Source organism: Ptychodera flava, chromosome 13, assembly GCF_041260155.1.
Source record: "Ptychodera flava strain L36383 chromosome 13, AS_Pfla_20210202, whole genome shotgun sequence".
NCBI classification, from domain to species: Eukaryota; Metazoa; Hemichordata; class Enteropneusta; family Ptychoderidae; genus Ptychodera; species Ptychodera flava.
Window position 1 is genome coordinate 33,251,250 of NC_091940.1, and position 22,187 is coordinate 33,273,436.

At 36.5% G+C, this 22,187-nt stretch overlaps 1 protein-coding gene across 1 annotated transcript; it reads right to left on the reverse strand.

Annotated features, from left to right (window-relative positions):
* Positions 1–1,037: 1,037 nt before the first annotated feature.
* LOC139148215 (purine nucleoside phosphorylase-like) lies at positions 1,038–21,676 on the reverse strand. Its single transcript, XM_070719530.1, has 6 exons — positions 21,538–21,676; positions 11,523–11,692; positions 10,541–10,644; positions 7,146–7,321; positions 6,494–6,684; positions 1,038–5,865 (listed from the first exon to the last, which is right to left on the reverse strand). The coding sequence occupies exons 1-6, from the start codon at positions 21,552–21,554 to the stop codon at positions 5,630–5,632; spliced, it is 894 nt and encodes a 297-aa protein (XP_070575631.1). The 5' UTR covers positions 21,555–21,676; the 3' UTR covers positions 1,038–5,629.
* Positions 21,677–22,187: the final 511 nt, after the last annotated feature.

Consider the following 22,187-nt stretch of genomic DNA (forward strand, 5'->3'; position numbering starts at 1 on the left):
GAAAAATAAAAATATATTTGGACTCAGTAAAGTTGTTGTTGTTGTTGTTGTTATTGTTGTTGTTGTAGTTGATAGTATTTGCAGAAAAGGACAAATTATGTGCTGCAAAATTCAATACAGCCTCACTGTACACATGGAGGTAAGCTACCTCCATGCTATACACATGCGCTCCAAATTCAATACAGCCTAACTTTAGGCTGTACTGAATTTGGAGCGCATGTGCTGTAATTTTGCAGTGCATGTGTATAGTTTGGCTGTATTGAATTTGCAGCGCATACTTTGTTCTTTTCTGCAAATACTATCAACAACAACAATAACGACAACAAATTTACTGAGTCCAAATATATTTTTATTTTTCTTCATTTTTAAATATTTAATCATCTTCATCATCGTCATCATCGGAGATCGAATCCCCTATGGCTAGAGTGCAATTTATAGCTGTTACTACCCTGAAATTGTAATAACTATTTCACTTTCCAAACGTGATTAACCTCCGGTGGATTCTCCCAGAATCATTCGCCAAAACAATCAATTCTTTTAGGCTTGTAATTAGCTCCAGTCTCGTCGCCTACTTGGAAGAATGCCGTTACTAGAGTAACGAGTTGAACTCTTGAAGGTATTTTCGGCCGTCTGATGTTACTCTTTTTTGAGGCCCGATGTTTCTTGTGCCTGTTTTCGACTTCTCGCTGATTTGTCGAGTCATACCTTATATTCTTTACACAACTACCGAGGTTTGGCGTTGGGTCTCATGATTCGATCCAGGGCCTCCGCTCGACAACCCGAGGAATGCTGCAAGAACCTGTGGCGAGACTGTGATCTAATCAATGGTGCATCTCGCGAAAACTTTTTCAAGGACTTTCTTTCTGGAAATTCTGTCGCTGAGAGCGCACCTAGCAAATCAAATCGGTTCAAAGCATATAGTATATTGCTTATTCGTGTTAGCTTCCATAGGGTCTATAGACTATAATAAATAATTTAAAATAATTGGTTTCAGTAACCCATTACAGAGAAAGTATTTAAAAGAAGAAACGCACTGGTCTAGTTTCATCCACCTTTTATTCTTTACACCATACATGTTACAAATTGAAAGTTTGTATTTCAGTTTTGCAATACAATACCAACGCAAAAGTGTACACTTCGTATCAAAGCTGTAAACAAGGACATCAGCGCCGGACAGACATTGTCACGGGGCTTGCCATGGGGCATGCACCGGCTTGCAAAGATCCCTTTAATATTTTTTAACTTTCGAAATTTCCTTCTAGACAAAAAGGTCACTCTGTTTGATCATGTGATGCAGCTGTTGCCCCTAGTGAGAACCTTATCACAGAGTTACATCTTGTGTTAAAAGAACTCATCTGATTGGTTCTTATCTTGGCAAATGTGAAATGGAAGAATATTTCTGAATGGTCAATACTCGATGGAGTTTTGTGTCTACCATTGTTTTAAGTGTAGTAGCAATAATAACTACTCTTGAGATTTTGCCATTTTATTGAAATTTCCTTCAGTGAAACACTGCCACTTGTGCCTCTTTTCGAAAAAAAACCACATAAACTCAGTTAATAAGAGGGAAAAATCAGAAATAAAAGACAATGTTTGGACCTTTATTTTACATGCATTTATAAACTATGTAAGCTTATATTTACATTACTGAACAAATTCTACACCTACTCAAGCACATAAAATATGAAAAAAACCACGCACAAGAATCAACTCCACACTATTTGTGAGTAATATAACGGGTGGGTTGGAATTATTGTCAGTATCTATACATTTGAAATGTACAATTATCAAGCACTCTGAGCACACTGTTGTGAAGGGACAGAGCTTACTGTATAGTGATGTTACTAGTACTATGGATGGTATTATTATATTAAAATGCCCATGGCTGTAACTTTCCATGATTCTTTTTCACTGTTTTTGTTTTGTATGTCAATTGCAAGTTCTTGTTCAACTCCCCAAAGCATGTTGCTAGTCAACACAGCGTCGCTACATATAAAAGGCACTGTTGTTGTTTATATGTGAATTCTAGTCAAGACCAGGATTCACTCGTCAACAATGACAGAATGCAGTTCAGATATGTACAGGTTGAGTTGACAAGCTCAGAAGAGTGTATCTTGACATGCTTTGCAGAGTACTAGAACAAGAAACTGTAGTTGACACAAAAAGCGAAAATAGTAGTAAAAATCATCAAAATTAACTGCTCTGTAATGCAGCATGAGTCTTATTCCGCAGAATAAAGTAGACTAAATTATGGAGACAATAACTGTAACAAAATGTCGACTATATTTTCAATACTTTTGTTCTATAAAACATACATTTTTTTTGTTCCTCTCCCTTGTGTATTTTGAAATACAGACTAACATTGTATTAGCCTTGTAAACCACATGAACGATAAATGAATTCTAGTCCGCACTAAACTCTAGCTTTTTAATCATAACACTGGCCATTCACACATACAGACTGTTGAAGACTTGATACTTCAACATGATTTCAGGGAGGAAAAAGAAACCATTTTCTACAGAGAATGGCCGTGAATACCGTGTAGCTTTAACACCTTCCTTGTTAAGGAATTTGATGGCATGGCTGTTCATGAACACAGCTTTCCAAAATATGACTGACATTGTTGTTTTGCTATCCCCTGAAACAAAGTTGGATTTTGTTTGAAAAAACAGTGGATCAAAATTACACAGACCTATTTTAGCAGATAACAGAGATAGCAAGACTATCCCTTAAAAATACATCCTCTATTTCAAAGGCAAGATTTTGCACCAAAAAAATAAAAATACAATTAAATATAAAACTTCTCACAAACAATAAAATAAGCCAATTAATAAATACATAGCCAAAGTATAATCTAGAAATATATTCATAAGCCTAATGCAACAGGATAACAAATGAGAGTCAACCAAGAGCCTAAAACAATTTTCATAAAAGAAGCTGATTGGTCAAACTCAGTCACATGATCAGATATGAGGCCATACCACAATTGGATACAATTACAGTAAAATCTACTGAAGGAGACCAAGTGGTAGCACCTTAGAAACTTATGACACAAGCATATTTCATCCTACTGCACAGTACATTACGGCACAGCACAGCACAGCACAGCACAGCACAGCAAAGCACAGCACAGCACAGTACAGCACAGTACAGTGCAGTGCAGCAAAAATACCCTCATGATGAAAAACTAAAAAGATCAAGAAATGACCTATACAAATTTCAGGTACACCTGGTTTTCAAGGAAATTATATTGACAACTTTTTCAATGTGTGATTTGAACGGAAAGGTATCATTCTCAGTCATTATGTAAATTTCTCTACTTCTGAATGCCCATTTTGTTGATATCAAATTTGTGTACAGTCTACGGTACACACTAATTATGTCAGTACAGAACATCAAATACAATGAAAGCAACATTACAATTTACATCTGTTGGTAAAGCATAACAATTTGACACTAACTTGTACTTACGGAAAGATGACACTCCACGGCTATAACAAATATTTGATACGGTATTCTTTTAAACTTCTGTTTAAAGGGACAAGGGCTGTTATTTTTGAAATATTTATATTCGTCTGTAAGGCATACATTGCCCTAAAGCACACCTCAAGTCAATGCATCAGCCCCACGAACACATTGCATTATGTGAAGTATCCAACCTTATTGTTGATGAATGATTTCTTGTTTGGACTTAAATTCAGGTGTCAACAATGACCTTTGACACGACATGTATATACAATGAGTTGAACACTATGTATTTCAGAATGATTTCAGGACAAATGATATTTCACAAACTGAAGTTCCATACTGGAGTTCTGTTTGTAAAATCACAAGTTACAGTGGGGAATATGTCCCTGGTCTAGTCTTTGTTTTGTTGTTGTTCTTTTTTTGAAAGTTGATAGAAAATATACCATGCCATGACATCAAGAAATGTGCATTACTGTGACAAGATATTGTGAGAAAACCTGATTTCTCTTGGACAAAGAATCCCTGATTTTGTTTGTTACTGCTGTTTGAATATAGGAATAGGACGAATTGTTGTAATCAAATGAAATTTACTATGCATGTATTATTTCAATATGTGTCATTATTGATACCATAGATTATAAAAGTAATATATTATACCAATTGAAGTAAGAAATAGCTGGAAAACTGAAGTTTAAAATTTTGCTCATACTCTATACAAGGAAACATTTGAATCTTGTCTTTCTCATAGTCAAAAATCAAGCTCACAACAGGTATTGCAAATTTTTGGATGAGACAATGTGAACCGTTGTGAACCCTTAGGGGAAAAATCAATTTTTAAATTTTCATAGACACAAATTGGTGAAAATTTTATTATGCCAAGGGTTTCACAAAGGCCCAAGGGTCAATAAAAACTGCAAACTGGCAAAGATTTTTAAGATTTTTCAGAATTGAGATATCTTGGTAGACTGAAAACTACTGGGCCTGTGTAAAACAATCTTTTTCTTTGTTTGAAATACAATAATCAAAGGTAGTCCCATTTTCATTTATTGTGGGAGGGATCCCCTGGAAAAACTGGACTGTTTTCATATGGAAAAACAGGACCCAGTTATCTGCAGGTGTGCCAGATATCGGTCTCTAAGATGAACTCAACCATCAAGGCTCTCTCTACACATGGAATTTTGATAAAACAGAAATTACCTGGAAATACTTGTAAATGATCAGCAAGATGCATTTATTGTAAGCTGTCTCACTGAATTGATTTGTGCTTGTAGTATTCTTAAGAAACTGACGGTGAGAACTGGTTTGGCTGTCTGCAAAATCCTCAAACTGACTATTACATTGGTTGCATTGCTTATGCTTATACCTGGGTTTCAAAAAATTGGATGCAATATCTACAATAATCGTCATAAAACATCTTCACTTATGCCATAAAATATGCCTTTAAATTTTCCTCTCTCATGCAATTACAATTTAAATAAATACAATATGCCCCTGTGTTACAGCAGAAATGATCAATTTGTATACATCGATCCTTTTTATCATCAGAATAAAATAAAAGTGCAGCTTAACCTCAAAGATTGTGTCATCAAGCAGTATACTAATACACATTCAAGGTTGTGTTATCACTGTAAAATTTTGATATTTTCAAATGAGCAGAGCTCATAAGACTGCAGCAAATCATGTCTCTCTTTCTTTAGGAAGGGCTACAGGCTTGTTGCATGACCTACGACCTGATAACAATGAGCATGCTCAGTCAGGTTCGAAGGTCACCTTCCACTCTTCTTTGACACCCACCAAACATGGCATTATTTTTTCACATTTATCTTTTTTGTTTTCTTTTTCTCTAACTCTTTCTCTTTTCTCTTTCTGTCCTAGTCCTCTTTTGAGCATGACTTTTAAAGTCATCGGCAAACAGCCAACAAAAACATGGTGATTGTACCACCCTAAAAGACACATCATTAATTATTCCTTTCAGGTTTAGTACATATATTATAACAACACTGGATATACAAATATATGTATAAATAATAACGTAACAGAGATAAGAATCTGGTATAATATTTTAAAAACCAATAAAGAATACATTTGCCAAAAGCCTAGCCCTTCCTCTCCTGACCCCATCATGTCCCCTACTTTCTTTCTTTTGCGCTTCTCATTCCTCTTAAATTACTCCGTTTCCGTTGTTGATCTTCTCAGAATTGGACATCCTTTCAACCAGTCGAGCTATCAGGTTTTGCATGTCGCTGGCCCGTTGACGCCCTGTTTCCAACACCTCCTCGTGGTTCGCTTCCTCATCGTTGTCGTAGTCCAAGATACACTTGTTGGTGATCAGCGACATTCCGAACACTCGCAGGCCACAGTGTTTGGCTACGACAACTTCCGGACAAGTGCTCATGCCTGGAAAGACAAGAAAAGCACATTTGACCAAAAGGGACTCTCTCTCTTCTCATGGTGAAAATCTTTCCCACAAGTAACCAATTTTCTTTTCATCAAGCACTATAGGGGTAGAGTACAGGAAAGGGCACTCAAGGCATCATGGGTAATACCAGAAGCCTTGTTCATTCAAGATGTAAATCATACTATCCATGTCAGTCAGTTATGTTTTCCCTGAACATCAGCTGTAGTTTCTCTACTCTGTTATTTCACAGTATGTTTAAAAATTATCCTGTATATGGCCTTTAAAACATTAAATGGTGTAACACGTAACATATGCATCTCAATTACCGTCAACAAATTATCAATGCATTCAGCTCTGGCCTTCAATTCATTCATACACGTTTACCCCGCCAGAGACTTTCAAACATCCCCATTAATATCTAATGGACGAAACCATATCGAGGGATTTTGAGGTGAAAGGGTTACCATTGCACATCACACATTATGACATGGCACTGACTTGTCAAACTACTGAGAACATCAAAATGCTTTAGAGAATGGACAACCAATCTCCCATTCTCTGTAAAAGATATGCATAAGCACCTATGATCGCCTATCTCACATATTTTGATGGCAGGTGAAAACTTACCAACAGCGTCAGCGCCGATTGTTTGCAAGAATCTCAGTTCAGCCGGCGTTTCAAACGATGGCCCGGACAGACTGCAGTACACACCGTCTCTAATCAGACGTCCTAATCCAAGTTCCTTGGCGATATCTGATGCCTGCTCCCTCATTGTTCTGTCATAGGCCTTGGACATTGGCGGAAACCTTGGACCAAATCTGGTTTGTGGGGGGAAAAGAAGAGCAATACATTCATACAGGTTTCACAAAGTTTTAAGCCCACTTTTTACCTTTCATCCATACAACTTGTAGTAGGCAGGTGGTTTGACCTACTACATACATTGAAATTACGGAGAAAGGTTCAACCTTGGATGTTTTCTTGATCTGTGTTGGCCATACATAAAGTATTTCAAGTGAATCTCTGTAACGCAAAAATGTTCATACCATATCTGATTGAGTATAAAAGCAGACTCTACCTCAGAGAGATGAAGGACAATCAAACTTTAACAATACTTTTCTGGCCTGTTTCTTGTGCAGACTCATTTGAAGTCATTTTAGTAAATGACTCATTTATGATCTCAGGTTTGTGAAATCGGAAATTTTTCTTCCATAGCCTTGACACAGTGTAAAGCTACCATTTTTGAGGTTTAAACATTGTTTCAAATATTGATGTCACTTACCTCTCATCATTGGGTCCCATTAGGGGGTTACCCCCAGTCATTCCCATCATGTTGATATGATCTTTGATCATCATGAAGTCACCAACATTGTAACTCCGGTTAATGCCTCCAGCGGCGTTGGTTACGATCACCGTTTTGACGCCCATCAAGCTCATTACACGGATGGGGATTGCAACCTATTCATTGAACAAAAGGAAAAATGAAGGATTTGGAGTACCCATTTTTGCCATAGCTATGCAAATTATTGGCCTGATCAAAATAAACGTTATCTCATCAATGAAACAAAATGATATACATGTAATCAACTATTCTCTGTAGCGTAAGGAAAGGAAGTATTTACTTTAAAAGGCCAGTAGCTGTAACTTTTGAAGAATTTTTTCGCTCTTTTTGTCAAATGCAAGTTCTTGTTCTACTCTCTCAAGCACGTTGTAACACCTGCCATTTTACTTGTCACCACAGCATTTATATATGTAAACTACATTATTGTTTAATTTAAATTCACGTTAGGACCATAATTCCCTTGTCAACATTAACAATGCAGTTTACACATATACAAGCTGAGCTGAATATTGTGTATAAAAATGCTTTTTGACATTAAAAACAAAAAGAGAAAAAATATCATGAAAAGTTACAGCGCCCTCTAAGACAATCACACCCTATAGACATCACGTAATGCCACGTACACGCAATGTTAGTATAGAAGACAGTATAATCTATCTTTCAGCCTATACATCATGCTTCATATGTTTGAACTTGACATTGCTTCATGAATATTTATTCAACTGTAACAAAAAAAGTTCCTTTCTCGGTAACTTGCACAAAGCAAACAGGTAAACTCCTTGCTTCAAACAGTCTTTAAAACTTTGCAGATTGTCCAATAAGAATAAAAATCTATTTCACACAAAATGACACAAGATGGACTAAATAAATTATGTGGATATGAGGGTTAAAAGTGTTTAACCCTTTTAGGGCCAAAGTCACATTTTGTCACCTTTATCATATGTACACCAGTCAATATTTTCCTAATTTTTGCTAAAATTTTGATAAAAACTGTGGCTGATGAAATACTATATTCATTTGGTCCAAATTATCAGAAAAATTACAGAAAATTTCATAAAATACCGTCAATGACGCTGTACCTTCTCTAATGTGTGGCCAGGTCAGGTAATTGGTTGTTGGCATGAAGTTGTTGGTAAATAGTTGATGATGTAGGGGCATGAGGTGGGATATGGACCCAAAGAACCAAAAAGATGATTAAATACATCAATCAAAAAAATTCTAAGCTACAGTATAAACTGCCTAAAGATAGTTCAATGTGGAAAAAAGTTAAATAATTCAGAAATAAGAATTAACAGTCCAAAATAGTAATGACGCACTTCCCTACTGACCTGAGTGCATGTGATATACACAACCTGGCATCTGTAAATTAAATGTATACCAAGTGATCATTTTAAGCCACTTTTAACGTTTTTAATGGATTTTCCAAAGAGTCCTGTGGAAATGATGAAAAACGCTTATCTGGTCTTGTGTTTGTAAAACCTCATGGCTGATAATTGTCATAGTATTGAAAAAAATTGAAAGTGAAGAAATTACTGTTTTTAATAGGCATATTTTCCTTGAAATACATGACCGTGTAAAGAATATATGCTAAAAATGTTTAAGAGTAAATTTCTTTTCAAATAAATAATTTAATCTGTGACCAAAGGATTTTTATTCTTTGAGTTTACAAATTCACACATTGCAATTTGTTCAATCATCTTGTGCAGTGCAAAATTTATAAAATGACTGAAAAACAAAAAAAATTGGCAGAATTACTGTCTTTGTAATGTAAAATTATGGGTTGACATCACGATAATTGTTAATCTGTTCGAAGTACTACTATACTTTAATTAAAAAAAGAAAAGTTCATGCAGAAACGGTAACATATATTGTCAGCAATGTAGTGTTAATTTTGACTTTACATTAAAATATGCCTTTGCGGATACCAAATATATAGGGCGAAATATTAAAATCAGCCATGTTCAGCAAAATCCACACAACAGCATTGATCCTTTTCTAATTTGATTTGATTTGCTTATGTTATCCTTGTATGACAGTCAGTACAATATGGAACTTGAACACAACACAGTGAATAAGTATGCTGTAAATGAAATGGTGTGGCTGCATCCACATGCAGCAATAGAAGTGCCTTTGTCTCTCACCCCTCATTTCCAACCTGTCCCATCCCTGAAAAAATAGTTTGGTCTTATATTTATAATGTTAATAATTTCTGTATTTGTTAAAATGTGAGCATCTCAAAAACTTTTGATCATAAACATTTTCATTGTTTTTTATAGCTGACCAGTCAATTAACCTGTTTATTTTGAATATTTGCGCATTTTTCCTCAGTATTTGACATTTTCAGAATACCTTCAATCTGTCATTTTCTAAATCACGGTCCCTCCACCGTGTCTAAATCTTAGTAAATGTTTAAATGCTCCTTTGTGTGGTCAAGCTTTCCACAAGCATCAAATGTGGTACTTCATATAGGAAGGTCTGCCTCTAGAGGGCGGGCATCATGTACAGTGTTTGTTAGTTATTTCCTCCACATAAACTTCTGATTGTACTGTAAACAATGAACATGGCCGACGTCCGATTTTCCTGTCTAAAACTTTCACTCATTTTCGTTCATATGACTCTGAAACTCCAGGAAACGATTGGGAAGAAAGAGTTATCTTGAAATATTGAGGTACTCGCCGATATTTTGCAAAATTAAATGAGAAAAAATGCAAGGAAAATGCCGACAGGCTTACACAATGACCGTTTTCAGACTCAGAGGCATATGATCATCAGCTGCAGTTTATGCAACAGGCCCATATCACGTGAGGCCATGAGGGGATATCCACGCAACTCAGTACCAAACACTAGCGCACACAGAGTGAGCAAACACAAAGTGAGTACCCCTAACGTCAGCTCAGTAGTCTGTAATAGATCGTAGTCAACTAAGAAACCTTGGAGAAAGGCTTAACACTGTGGCTATGCCGCTAAGTCCCTTTTGATTTTTGTCACAGCTCAAAATCGTTCTCCTACACCTCAACCTGAGCCATAAACACCCCCACCAGTTTATGATATGACCCATCACAATAGCATGACGTCAACGGATCTTGACAGACGGAAGTCTTGACAGACGGAAGAAGTTGACACCAGCATACTGGTTTTCAACTCTAATACCTTCTCTGTCTATAAATAGACACGAGAAGGTAAAAAATTGGTAAAATGTTGCATCAAAATTTTTGGCGGGAAAATTACAGCGTTCAAAGGATTAAATGAATAAATTGCTGAAGGGGCATATTCTCATATAAATTATGAGAGCCGTTTGGAAAATTGGAATTACAAAAACATGTAACACTTTTCACCTTCCATGCTGGATATCCCTCGTAGAGATGAAATCTTCCCTGCATACACACCACTTCTTTGTCACCTAGTTTTCCAAACACTAGCTGGCCAACATGTCCCTTTACTGAAACATGAAGGAAAACATTTGTTAACTCTTTTGAATTTCACCCTTTCACCACCATGGTTTGGCCCAAATCCATCCTTATCAATGATGAGTGTGGACCTGCTTACAGGTAATGAGGGGTGACCAAGCAGAATGCACAACGGGGACAGATTCTCCAAATCTCTTACAATGTTAAATTCTTTTCTGGTCTACAGGCTGCATGGACTCATCGGGAAAAAATCGGCCTTAAATCTCAAGTTTTCTACGTCTTGCTTTTGTCGAACTGAAATGTTGATTTGTGAGTGATATCATATTCGCACCACAACACAATTCAGTCATTTTGAAATTGTATTACCAAAATACTGACCTTTTTCTCACAAAGTTACAGAATAACCTTACTAAAACTGTCAATCAAACGATCTTCTGTGAGTTACTCTTGATTTGATACATTATCAGTGTTTTTTTAAGGCTGGTACCCTTAGTAAACGTTTGGGGCGGGGGTGTTTCCTAGTCATGTTACCAGGATTCCCCCTGTTATATTCAATGCAATTAGAATAGAGGATAGCAGAAATGTTGAGTTTCAAACATTACTTACCCATCTTCCCAAAACCTTAGTGAAAACACTGTTTCATCTGTTCAACAATGCCATAAATCGTCCAAATATCGTCGTCGTAGTCACATTTACTAATACCAGAAGCCGATTTGAACTTTAATTTCTCACATTGTCAGGAAGGTCTAACAACGATCAACGTGGCAAAAAACTATGACTACTAGTAATGCTAATGGTGGTATGGAATGTGGTCATTATCTCTACCTCCTCTTCACACATTCAGAGACAACTTACAAATGTGATCTCTGGCATGCACACACGCCTCGGGGTAGAAACTTGTAAAACTTACCAGTACTGACTGGAAACTTGGGGATATCTTCGTACACAATTTTATAAGAGTCCTCTAGTCTGTCTGCTAATCCACCCAGACCTGATCCACAGATTATCAGAATCTTTGGGCGGCATTTTGTCTTTCCCTGCAGAAAATTCCGTATCTCTTCGTAGTCTTCAAAAGTGAATCTGAAAGGAGACAAATGTGAAGTTACAGTCACTGGCACAAAGATAATTTCATTAATTTCTTTAATCTTCATTTAACAATCACCACTTCCAATACCTGATGACCATGTCATCTCTAAGTTTTATTCATTTTACGAGCAGCTTCAAAAAATGTGCAATAATAGGGGTGAAAAACTCCGCAATCTATTTGCAAATTACTATGAATATTCCTGTATTCCCATACAGGTGATTACAAATAAAATCGTGACTGTGTTCTAACAATCATATCACACTATTATCTCTTTGGAACTTTTTTCTTGGGTATACAGGACGGTTTATCAAATGAAAGATATAGATAACATTTAGCTCGTTTTGCTTTCCTTTGCCAAGCCACGTAGGGTATTGCATTTGCATATTGATAAGTACTTGGCACCGAGCCAAAGTCTATCTGGCAATGAAAATGCTTTTGTCATTGAATTGAGGACAATTTTAGTTGAATTCCTTTTACTGTAGGTTGTTGTCATTGGATAGTTACATAATAAAAGTCTGCTCTTCCAGATGTTTTCAATCAGGTCACGTGAACCAAAGGGTCCACAATTCTATCAATTAAATTAATTTCTTTTGGTGTTTTGATGGAAATTGGATCGTTGTAATGTTATGTCAAACATTACATTCTCCTTCACTATTTTTCCGCTGTTTGTATTACATCAGACAACTTTGCCACCAGCAATATCGTATCTAGAAAACACAGTCATCATAAGACTAATTCATAAATCCATGCTAGGAATTATATCTTCTATTACCAGAGAAAAATACCATAAAGTGGGAAAGAAAGTAGGTACATGTAGAATCACACTGTGATTGAATACATGAACGTCACATGCAATTACAATGTGTTTACCTGGAATTTATTTTCATAATACAATGTTATATATTATACCATATAGGAACACTGATGATTTTATGTGAAATAAGCAACAAGTTGATATCAACACAAAATCTCAGATGATGTGTACACTGTAGGCCAGGCAAAAGATGAAGGGTACTATGATATTTAGTTTACTTTATCACTATTTTTAGATTGAGCACAGCAGGCTGAAGGTCTGTTCCTATGATGCAGTATACATGTACCAGACTGAGGGGGAACGTTAACTTTGGTGCCCATCTGTAGGAAATAATTCTTAATATTATCAGAGAACACTTCATACAAATACCTGGTATTTACCACGGTCCCTCCACAATTATGTCCTCCCACTTCAGGAAATATTTTTTGTTTTGGTAACAGTGGGGCGTCTGTATTAAAGAGTACAAGGTACCAGACCAAAAAAGGCCGTGAACTTTCACTTATATATCTGAAGTAATCACATATTGTGATCATTATTTGTGATTTTTGAAAAATGAAGGGTGGCTTATCAATTTTCTGCGACTCAGTTTCATTTTCAAGGACTTTTCAAGGATTTTCTGGGAGCTGTACACTACAATGTCTCTCAGGGGCTCTCCAGGAGTCTAAAAGCCTCCATTGTTGCAACTCTGTTGGCAACAATATTCATTCACAAAATTCTAGCCCTGAATTTCTTGAGAAGTAAAAAAAATTGACACATCCAAAAGACACATCAAAAGAAAACAAAGTAGTTTTGATATTCCATAAAGTCAAGTGTGATAGTGTTGAATAGGCTGCTGAAACAAATACTCAGGTGGATAGAGTAAACTTTGAAGTCAGACTCAGATGTACCCTTTCATCACCATGGTTTTGCCCAAACCCACGGTTATCAATAGTGATTGTGGACCAGTTTACAGGGTACTGGGGTGAACAGGTTGAAGTCATACACAACACAGTTACACCGACCCAGGTAAACCTATGAATAAATTCTACAGTGTAAAGTAAAGTAAAGTAAGCCTTTATTGAAATCGTATCCCAGTTGGGATCTTGATCATAAAGTACAATAAAGGTTTTGCAAAAACAACAATGAAAGAGTATATATAATATATACATGTATATAAATATAAATATCTGTACATGAGGTCAACATATTAAAGGTTCATAAATAGTTTACTTTGTCTTTTTCATTTTGTCTTGTCTGAGTTTAAAACATGTATGTATGTATTTTCCCAATTCACATAGTGATGCTTTATCTGTCCTTGAAAAGATGCTTACAAGGTCTTGTGTGCCTCTGAATGTGTTTTTACAAATGTTTAGTTTACTGAAAAAATCATGTCTAATGTCTGTGTATCCTTTGCAATGAAAAAGAAAATGTATCTCATCTTCTACTTGTTTGTTTTGGCAAATTGGGCATGCTCTGTCTATGACATCAAGGTTTCTATATCTACCTGTTTCTATGTGTAGTATGTGTGCACTAATGCGTAACTTGCACAGGGCTGATCTGTGATCTGGGTTTTTTATAACATGAAGGTAGCTTTCGAGAGAGAAATCTATTTCAACTCTCTGTATGTGCGAAGTTTATTTTTATGGTGCCCTTGTCTGGTATCATCATGAATCAATTCAAATGCACATTTTTCAAATAGCTGTTTAACTTTTACATTGAAATTAACTAGTATTAAACTGTTTGTCATTTTCTATCTTTACATTCATGGCATCTCCAATATTTAAGAGCAGCAACGATTGTTTAATTCCTGACACCCAATTATCTGTATGTGCATTGTCCAGTTGACAACCCAGATCATAAGCCTCACGAGTCAGTGTTGTATCTGCTTTCTTACTTATTTTTAACCAATATTTGACCATTTGTGTTATGCTTGAAACAATTAGAGGATATCTACCCAGTTCCATTAAACATGCTATGTTGGATGCTTTATTATTCACTTTAAGTATGTGCTTGCAAAATTAATGTGCAACTTTTCAATTGTGTTTGTTAAGTTTGTGAGTATGGTTTTTGCATTTGTGCATATGTCTGCAGTCCATACTTCTGTACAGTATAGCAGAATAGGTTTTATCATGGCATCAAACATTTGTATATGGACCTTAATTGGAATATTTGACTCTGCAAAGAGTAACTGTCTCAATTTAAAACACGCCTTTATAGCTCTGTTTTTCAAATCAATTTGTGCTCTGTTTAGTTTTCCTGTAATATTTAACTTTATGCCAAGGTAAGTATATGTTGACACATTTTCCAACTCATTACCATGTATAGTAAATTTAAATTTGTTGAAAATTTTCCCCGATTTGTTGAAAACCATGATTTTTGATTTGAGAATGTTTATGCCTAAATGCCATTTTTCACAATAATGCCCTATTGAATTTATAGCATTCTGTAGCCCCGTAGGTGTCTCAGATAGTAGAAGTAAGTCATCGGCATAAAGTAGACATGATAAAGTACTCCGTAATAAAGTTGGTGGGTCATTGGTGACACAATTAAGCGAATCTTTTATGTCATTAATGTATAGGTTAAAAAGCAGTGGGCTTAAGCCGTCACCTTGCCTTATTCCTCTCTCCATGGGAAACTGTTCAGTGAGTCCCTCTTTCACCCTAATGCAACCCTTCAGTGTATGGGAACTGATACCTGGCAAGACTGAGAAGGCAGCTTTTTGAGTTTCAACCTACATGTACCTGTGGATGGGTAAACATTCTTAGGGGGATAAAATATTCAATAGGTGTACTTTTTCATATATGAAATTCTGACTCTAAAATTCCATGGGACGATCAATTTAATAAACCACAATAACTTGTAAAACTCATAAAAATTTACAACGATGAATTAGGATATCATATTTTTTATTTAAAATACAGCAGACATGACTGTTTATTTGTAGGATTGTGGACTGCCTGTCAACCAAATTTTCACAGCAAAACCATGATTGAATAAAGCAGTGTGAAGTGTATATTTATGACAACAAGCCTAGAATACGTAATTCAATATTAGTCCTTGTGCATGAGTCAAGGAACTCCTGCCCTGATCCTGTTTCTGTTCCTTGTTTGACAAAGAATTACTATGCTGGTACTACACTACAGTGTTGCAGCCAGAATTTTATAAATAAACCAGGGAACACTGTGTCCCATTACTGTTTATTTTTGAGGACATTTTGCACATTTTGGGGACAACATGCATCAATTGTCATTAACCAAATATTGTATTATTTTGTGACAAATTAGTAGCACAAAAGAAAGGTCAAGCTGCCTTGACTGCGTTATGCACGTTGTTATGCTTGAATTTCAGGCAGGTGATTGTAGCAGTACATGTATACTGTAACTGCTGCCAATCAGAGCTAAGCCAGACTACACGCAAGTTATAATATTATATCAAGTGCAATGTTTTAATTTCTAATCACAGTATGTATAAAAGCCTAAAAACAAAAGTCATCTTCAGTATCATATAACACTTGCAGACGACACCCAACACAGTGGACTCATCAGTGCGCCCGTGGTGACCCGCAGTACATGTACAGGGGAATGTGGGATATCAAATTCCGTTTTGGGGACATTGTCGCAAGGGTGTGTCCGGGCTGCAACATTGATACTATTACTTTGTGCAGGTATAGGCACTATCGTAGAATGAGAACCCACTGCTTACAGTATAGAGAGCACAACAGAGGACTGGTTTTATATTCACAGCTCCTGAAAGAACCACCTTTATTTGGCACTGTAACAGCCTGACCAGTGGGTTTGATCTAACCTAACAGAACAGAAGGGGTGGCCAGTGGAGACCAGACACAAGGATGTACATGTTTTGTCACAATACAATGCACATTGACCTATTGACATGATTCTTGACCCGTCGGGCATTTTACAGTTCACCCTGTACTTTTCATCCTGATCATGACCTAGCTGACCTACTTCCATTTTAACATCACACTATCAGTTAAAGTCGTACCCAAGTCAAAACTGAAAGACTTCCATTTTTGACAAAACTTTCCTCAAGGATGCTCTAAACCATTCTTTCAAAATCAAGAAAAAAGGCCTTAAATAAATACCAGTACCAGAGAAAAAAAATACACTAGTGGTAGTGGCACTTGCACATTTGAAATTCAAAATGGTCACCATGCTTGTGTTACCTCTACAGGTAAGTATTACATTATCAATTTTCACAAAACACAAGATGGCAAAAACTTCATGCATGCAAAGCAAAAAAAACAAGCCCAGACAACCTGAAAAATATTGTAGAAAATTGAGTCTCAATATCTACTCCCAGGTGCATTCTAACTTACAGTGCAAACTGTGGTGGGTATGAGATGTCGGCATGGCATCAAACATCAAAGAGATATAGTACATGTACATAAGTCATCGATAACCATAATCCAACAAAGATTGGGTCGAGTGCAGATAATTTTTCAGATAACGATGGGAAATGCAATGATAACCCAGCTATAATTGTGTATCACCACACAACTTCTAAAAAGCCGAAAACCGGAATGTAGGACCATTGGGCGGCCGGCCAACTGATCACGACAACCCAGGGAGCAAGGGTCTCCTGGTCACATTGTTGAAAATTTTTCTTGGCACAGAGGCATATAGCAAAAAGAAGCCCTATCATAATATCATATCAAACTGAAGACAGTCTCCTGGTTCTTGCATCTTTTGTCCAAAACTGTACTGTTATCTTTGTGGCAGATGGCCATGTGACCTAACTTCCATGTGAGACTTGTGCCGATAGGTCAGGGGTCCTGCTCTGAATGCCTTTCAATACTCGGGTTCATTCTACGGACAAAGATCTCTGATCATTTCTTAAGAAAGGAGATTGTGAATTCATGTGAAAAATATTTCAGTCGGATCATGTACCTAAATGCAATAAAAAAGCATGAATGCCTTAATGTAGTATGCGCCTCAAAAGTGAAAGACTTAAACTTTTGTTCAAACTTTCTTTGAGGAATCTTTCAACCAATCTCTTTCAAAATCAAGAATGAAAATAGGGGGTCACCATTCAAATTTTGGTACCAGAGAAACAAATTACCCAACATTAACCGATATTTGAAATTCAAAATGGCCACCATCCCTGTGTTAAAGCTATGGAGAAAAATAAAATTTTCGATTTTTGAAAAACTAAGTCAGAGAAAAGTTTTCCTATGCCAAGCGCTTTAAAATGAACCCCCACATGTGGTATATCAGAAAAGAACTAGAAAAGTTTGAGAGTGCGAATATCTGTCCCAGAGGCACATTCTACCTTAAAGGAATTTTTTATTTCTAAGTACGTTATAGCTACCCAGGATGTAAAAGATTCTGTTTGCGGTATTCATCCTTTTGTATTCCAGTACACTTGTCCAGCTTTTCCTCAAGAGCTCAACTGTGCTCAAAGACAGTGTTTTTCTTGCTCTGACTGAAAATGTATGTTAATGATCTATAATATTCAAAGTTTATGATATTATATTGCCACTGTCTTCATCTAATGTTTGTTCTCTTGCATACATGTAGATGCAATTGTTTTCCATGTTTCTCTCACTATGGAAAATTCCGGGGGATTTAGTTACTGATTAACGGGGACCATAAAATTACATTATGAAAAACATGCAAATGATGAATTTTCAAGGTATTAGCATATTATTAACGTTGTACAGTGAATCAAACATCAAATAAATCGAATCTCCTTATCCTTGCTCTTATAATTATTGGAAATGTTTAATATATTCGACACCTACACAAATCATTTAGATTTAATTCATATGTTCAAACAGTTTTCTAATGTGAATGCGAACTCTAGTTGATGGTCTTTAAGTTTAGCAAATCTTTCTGCAAATGGGAAGCAATTCTGTAACTGGGGCAAGGCAGATAGATGTGGGTTAATCAAGATTCAACTATCCAATGTTACATCACTGGTAGCCATCATGGTGGAAAAGCCACTATCAATACTCTGTGTATGCATATACCTCAAGATCTCAATGCAGAGAGGGACGTAGCGTGTAATGTTTATTTTAAAGAGGAATTTTACTAAAATCAAGCACTCGGAAGAAAACACTGTAAATGTCTTTATTATTATGCAAATAACATATGAGTATTGAGTTTGCAAATTGAGTGATAATCACAGATTTTGGATTGAGAATACATGTACTCGCATTCAGCCTAAAATCATGCACTTCATTACTTTTAACATTGTCAGTGCATTACAAACTCAATTACTCTCCGATCCTCTAACGCTGCTAAAGTATCATTTGTCTAAATTTGCAATGTCACCAAATAGAATGACTTAACATCCCAAAGACAAGCAAACAATTATGCTAAGTTAATATTCATCAACTGACCTGCGTCAGTACATGTACCTTAACTTCAGTTATCCAAGCCAAGATATTTTGTTAAACTAGACTACTATATAAGGACAAGCCTGGATAAAACTGGACAATACCGTATTTTGTCATCTCCCACTGTCAGTTTATTTTCAGATAGAAATTTGAAATTTTGTTTCTTCCACAGCAGACTAGTTATATTTCAAAACAGGTTACGGAACACAAAGTCCATATTGCAGAGTACAAATGGTCAAATAGGAAGGGTCAAAACTGACTGCAGTGGTCAATTTTTTGACCACTGAGGCTGCATTTCCAGTTAGCATAAATTTTCCATTCTTCCCCAAAATTGGAATCATGGTTAACACAAGACAATGTGCGTAAAGATGGACCATGAGATATCTGGAAGGATACATCCCAAACATATAAATGAGAGTGTAGAGCTTAGAATCCTTTCACTTCTGTCTGAAGATTGCAGGATGCATGAAACTTACGTAACAGATATTATTACTTGTACTTGAAGTAATTTGTGTTATTATACACATATATATGATACATAGATATTTGTGTGTATGTAAACATGTCATGTACATAAAGAGTTCACATTGGAGTACTACATATACTTTTCCAAACCTTCATTTCCTTAGATAAGTCACCCTGTCCTATTACATACCAATACTTTGAGTATGACTTGTTGTCAAACAATAAAAGAAAACTACACTGCATATTGTTCATTGTTTTGACATGGTGAATGAATTTGCAATATTTTCAGACAAAGACCTGTTTACAAAGCAGATATGCTAATCTTATTGTATGTACATGTAAAATGCATTTGCGAATATATAAAGTTTCCTTTGGATAACATAAAGAATACATAGCTCTCAATTTGTGATGCATTCTCTGAGTGTCTACCGTGTTTCAGAGGTGCATTGATCTGTCCTAGTTGTGTTTGATTGACAGCTGGTAATCTGTATTTTCACCATTGAACCTTCAACATTGAATTTTGAACATGACATTCATTCTGGAAGTCTGTGAGCGGGGGCGTGTCGTCACATGGTTGGAATAAAAACGTTATCAGAATAGTCATCATCTGGATCAAAACCACACTGGAATAGCTTTTCGACTAATACTACTTCATTACAGATGACATTCAAATTGTGGACATTGTTAGTGAAATATAATACATTTTCCCAATGAATGAAGTCCTTTTTTTGAATTTCTGATAAACATGTCCCAACAAGAAACTACGATGCAGGTTGCTGAAAATAAAAGTATTCATACACACATTTCCACAAATTGTCGATTATTTTGTACTTGTTGAAGATGTTAGAATAGTATGAAATTTTTGCAATATCCCTTTTTTTGATGATTCTTCAGTAATAATATTAAACAACATGTATGTTGTCTTCTCTTTGAAGTATACTGCGCCGTTTACCACTCTCACAAAGCAATCATGACATAACCGGGGTATAAGAGGGCGGGTCATTTATCAAATTTAACTGAAAGCAAGTTGACTAACTTGATAAAAATTTCAATGGAAAAAAATGGCTAACACCGTGTAAGTACGCAATGTCAACAAGAACTAATTCGAAAACCAGGGATTAAGCAAGGACTGCCCCGTTATCTGCACTCTTCGATCGTTCAATTTGTGAGATCATGGGCACTGCAAAAATACTGAAATCTCTCAGGTATTTGCTTGTTTTGAATTTTGAAACTGGGTATCTTGCTATATTGAGTTTCCGAAACCAAACTTCCTCAACGGGAAGCCATGGATATTTCTGTAGTTTCACTGGACTGACTGGATTATATTACTGGAAGAAACACCGGTATTGAAGGCGACGTTCACTTCAATCATGGAGGTAGTAGCTACCTCCACTTCAATAACAAACGCAAATATGACTCCTCTGACATTCAGTAAATGAGGTCACATGAGAACCTTTACAAACTCAGGCAGTATGTTTACGATTGCAGATGGCTTGATAGTGATAATGGTTTACAATTTCTGCACTGGCATCTCACTGATATAAAATATTTCGAAAAGGTAAAAGCCAGCTCAACAGTCTGGAAAGCAACCCGCGCTGAACGTGTGTGTGTATATTGCGTCACTTCCTTAATCCGCGGTAATATCACACGTGTTCCGATTTCCATGGAATTTTACCGTAATGTCATCGGGCAACTCTTGGTTACGATTGTTTCAGCACTTACTAAAGTCAAGAAAATAATTACATCATTTGAGTCCACTGCCCTCGCTGAACCAATAGCCCATTAATCGAATTAGCGTAGCAATAATACTTCACTTGTTAGAGTGATGTATTATGTGCCACGGCACGGAGGGACTGTGTATTAGCATATACGTCAGAAGTCAATGCCAGAGTAACCGCGATGCGTACAACTCACAGTGTCGTGGCTACACAAAATCTATATCTACTATGTGGGGCTACATTCTGTTAGGCGTTTGAACTCTCTAGTGAAATATATGACAGACTGTATCATTCTATCACCCGTTTTAACGTGACGACAGCGTGCATGTTATCAAACGTAAACCGGCAAGGCATGGCAGTCGTGAATGAACTATAAATAAACAATACACAGTGACAGCGCGCCACTTTGGTCGATCATCGGTACGATGGAATCGACCGGCCTCAAATGGCCTTGTTTTTAGTTACTCCTCTATACAAGTTCTTGTCACTTCATGAGAGACCTACCTTTTGTCCTCGGCCATGGTGTATACAGTGTTGAGACACAAACGAGCACGATGTAAAGGTTGTATGTAGTGTGCGTTGTCCGGCGACCAAAAGCGCGCAATGTTGTCAACTGTTCACGTGGTGGACACACCTCTGCAATGGCGAACGTGGATAGGACAGCGCAATAGGCATGCCACCGATATTCATCCGCTGCATGTTTTCGTGTGTGTTGTCGTCAATATTCCTCTTAGTGGTGACAACGGAAGTTCCCCTATCGCTTTTAAGATGAAATGAATGCTGCTATATAACATTTTGGCCAAAACTCTGGCATATTTACAAAGTGTGTGGAACTATTTTTTTAAAGTGATGAGTAAACCTGTGTGCGCAAGGCGCAAATTCACTAGACGTCACTGAATAGCTATGACGTCAGCGATATGACCTTGACCTTGAAAAAGTACAAACAATACCTTCTTCTACTGTTTCTTGCGCATGTGACTGCAAAGGACCCCTGAAATTGTTTTTTTGTTCTTGTTTATATTGTCATTTACAAATAAAATTGAATATTTAGTATATCCATCACCCCCGGGCCTACATGCCAAGGAACACCACAAGGGTGGACTATGGCAAGCCAAGTGTTGCAATTGTGTGTTCTAAGTTATGATGTTTGTATT